Genomic DNA, 2,870 nt, shown 5'->3' with positions numbered 1-2,870 from the left:
TTTATTTGACTCAATTCGATAAAACCTCGACTCGAAATGAATTCGAGTTGTAATTTCATAAACTCGACTAGACTCGAAACAAATGTCAAGTTCAAATCGAGTTATAAAATACAATTCGAATAACTCGAAATTTTTAGTAATTAAAAGATGAATTTTCATGTTTAAGTAGAGTCTCTCAATTCTATTTGATATATATATATATATGTCACGTATGAAATAAATATATGTATTGTATTTTTTCTATAAACAATCACACAAGAATATATTGTTATATATATTTGCATTTTATAAGATCATAAAAAAATCATTTAAATGGAAATAAAATAATATCATAATATTATAAATATTAATAATTAAATTTAAACATAAAATCGAAAATTCGACTCAAATTTTATAAACTTGACTCGAAAAAAATTTTAAGTCAATTCCAAATTGTAAAATAAGACTCGTAAACTCGAATAACTCGAAATTTTTTGACTCGACTCAATCGAACGATCACCTCTAATCTGCGTTGCTGGGTCCCAACCCCTTTGAACCAGCCCTGTAAACAACTTCAACGACCCATGCACGTGTTCTTAATTTCTCTTCAGCTGGAACGGTCTCAATTTCATGGCACCACCCAACCCCAACCATCAAAATCTCTGCTCTTTATTGAAAACCCCATTCCATGTTTGTTAATATTCAATGCTCTAAAGAAGAAGAAACATAATTTTGAAGAGAGAAAATGGAGAAAGGAGAGCCTGCACTCAGAGAAGGGAAATCCTTGGAGGAAACCCCAACCTGGGCTCTTGCAACTGTGATCACTGTTATGGTTGCTTTTGGTTTTCTGGTTCATCACTCTTTGAAAAGATTTGGCCGTGTAAATAACTCATCTCTCATCAAGTTCCATTCTTTTCAATGTATTTGATTCCATCTTTCGTTTTTCCCTTTTGTAGTGGTTGGAAAAGACTAAGAGAAAATCTCTGCTGGCAGCCTCGGAGAAGATTGAAGAGGCTAAACTTTGTTTGAGATTGCTTTTTATGTTACGGCTTCATTGTATCAAGCGTAATCGGTGTTATCATCTGTGAGCAGAATTGATGCTTTTTGGGGTTTTTTCCTTATTGATGGTCCATTGGATTGAATTCTTTGCTAAAATTTGCATAAAATCGTCAGCCCTGGATAGCCGATTCTCTCCTTGCGCAAAGCGTAGCGATCGGATGAAGTTGCAGCAGATGTTTGTTTTAAGTTCTAAGTACAGCGTGAGGTTGAACAGCTCCCAGAGATCTTGAGGCTGCAGCTCACAGGCAGCATGAGCTGCATGACTACTGTCCTGAGGTACCCTGTGAAATCTTTCTAGCCTTATTGAATTTCATTTTACATTTGCAAATGTCATGGAATTCTTCACAGTTTGTAATTTTGTACACAGGGCAAAGATTCTTTTGCTTCATATGAAAGCCTTGAGCAGCTTCACCATTTTGTATTCGTGCTCGGTGTCACCCATGTTTCTTACACCTTTATCGCCATCGCATTAGCTATGATCAAGGTTTGATGTACCTCCTTAGCCTTGATGACACAAATCCTGATAACCTCCTTGATTTGGCTCTTAACATTTGCCAAGAAAGCAGTAAATTACTGTCTAGTTTTTGCAGATATATAGCGGAAGAGCATGGGAGAATCATGCCAAGGCATCGGCTGCTCAACCTTTACAAGGTGCATCGCTTCTAGCAGTAAATTCTTTCCTAGGCATGCCTTTATATCCAAAGGTCCTATTAAGAGTAATAGCCAATTAATCTAATTCACCAAGAGCGGTTGTTAATGATGCATAGTTTTCACATATCAATTCAAATACACTTTGAAACACACGTACAAATTTGGTTGTCATGATCAACCCACATAATTGGACAGTGAGAAAGTTCAGCTCATCCAATTCACATTCATAATATATATAGATTTTCACAAAACCTTTCCAAAATCCTATGCATCATTCGCAACACATCACATTCACAATTCACATTCTCATTTCCAACATAAGTGGCATCTTATGTAAATCAACATAATTCACATTCCATCATCATAATTAACCAAATAACACAATATATATTAGATTTAATAAATGCAACACCACACAAACCTCAACCTTGAATCATGATCATTTCCTAAGAATGAGAGCCTCACCTTAATGTCTGAAAACTCAAAATGATTCCAAACACTACCTCAATGTTCAAAAAACCGAAAGCACCAAGTTTCCTTAACTAACAACACAATAAGAAACTTTCAAAGAAAATTAACACATCAAAATCTAATCTAAAACAAAGAAAAATCCTTTGTTTCTAAAATAGAACGCAAATGCCGAAAACACCAAAAACCTTACTGAAACGTCACTCCAGAAGCTCCAAATCGAAACGCACGAATCTCCACACTAAAAGCTGATAAACAACAACTAGAATCAACATCTAAATCATCTAGAACCGCACAAAACAACATCTACAAACCTAAATTCTCGAATTCCCAAAAATACTGAAAATCAACATTATTTTCAAGAAATCAATATCCAAATCATTTGCAATTGAAAAATTGATTTAATATGATTATAATCACTCCAAAAATAACTCAATTTCATTAATAAAACCTCAAAATCAATTCAAGAAATCAACACATTAATTAGCTTTGAAAATTAATTAAAATCTTAGAAATCCCTTCAATTAAATCAACAATTCAATTGAATCATTAACACTCAGTCACTTGCCCTCAAAGCTTGAAAAAAAAAACCAAGGAAAAGATCCTTACCTTTCTGGAAAAATAGATTGAAATTGAGATCATCAATGGAACTCCATTATGATCAAGCTTTAAAAACAGGAAGAGAAAAGAAGAGAAACTTGAGAATTAAAATA

General features: G+C 33.9%; 1 protein-coding gene across 1 annotated transcript; it reads left to right on the top strand.

The window, feature by feature from the left end:
- The first annotated feature begins 510 nt into the window (after positions 1 to 510).
- On the top strand, positions 511 to 1,769 carry LOC120139237 (MLO-like protein 4). The gene is made up of 6 exons (XM_039154542.1): positions 511 to 859; positions 936 to 1,002; positions 1,069 to 1,238; positions 1,270 to 1,314; positions 1,406 to 1,522; positions 1,629 to 1,769. The coding sequence occupies exons 1-6, from the start codon at positions 725 to 727 to the stop codon at positions 1,767 to 1,769; spliced, it is 675 nt and encodes a 224-aa protein (XP_039010473.1). The 5' UTR covers positions 511 to 724.
- Positions 1,770 to 2,870: the final 1,101 nt, after the last annotated feature.

The sequence above is a fragment of the Hibiscus syriacus genome, unplaced genomic scaffold (assembly GCF_006381635.1).
Source record: "Hibiscus syriacus cultivar Baekdansim isolate YM2019G1 unplaced genomic scaffold, ASM638163v2 tig00110733_pilon, whole genome shotgun sequence".
Taxonomy (NCBI): domain Eukaryota; kingdom Viridiplantae; phylum Streptophyta; class Magnoliopsida; order Malvales; family Malvaceae; genus Hibiscus; species Hibiscus syriacus.
This window is presented reverse-complemented; position numbering and strand designations above follow the sequence as displayed.

Excerpts from the sequence above, each read along its gene's own strand:
- LOC120139237 (XM_039154542.1), top strand. The coding sequence starts at position 725 with ATGGAGAAAGGAGAGCCTGCACTCAGAGAAGGGAAATCCTTGGAGGAA. Across the intron at positions 1,003-1,068 it reads GATTGAAGAGGCTAAACTTT|CAGAATTGATGCTTTTTGGG; the intron begins GTTTGAGATTGC and ends ATCATCTGTGAG. Across the intron at positions 1,315-1,405 it reads TGCATGACTACTGTCCTGAG|GGCAAAGATTCTTTTGCTTC; the intron begins GTACCCTGTGAA and ends TTTTGTACACAG.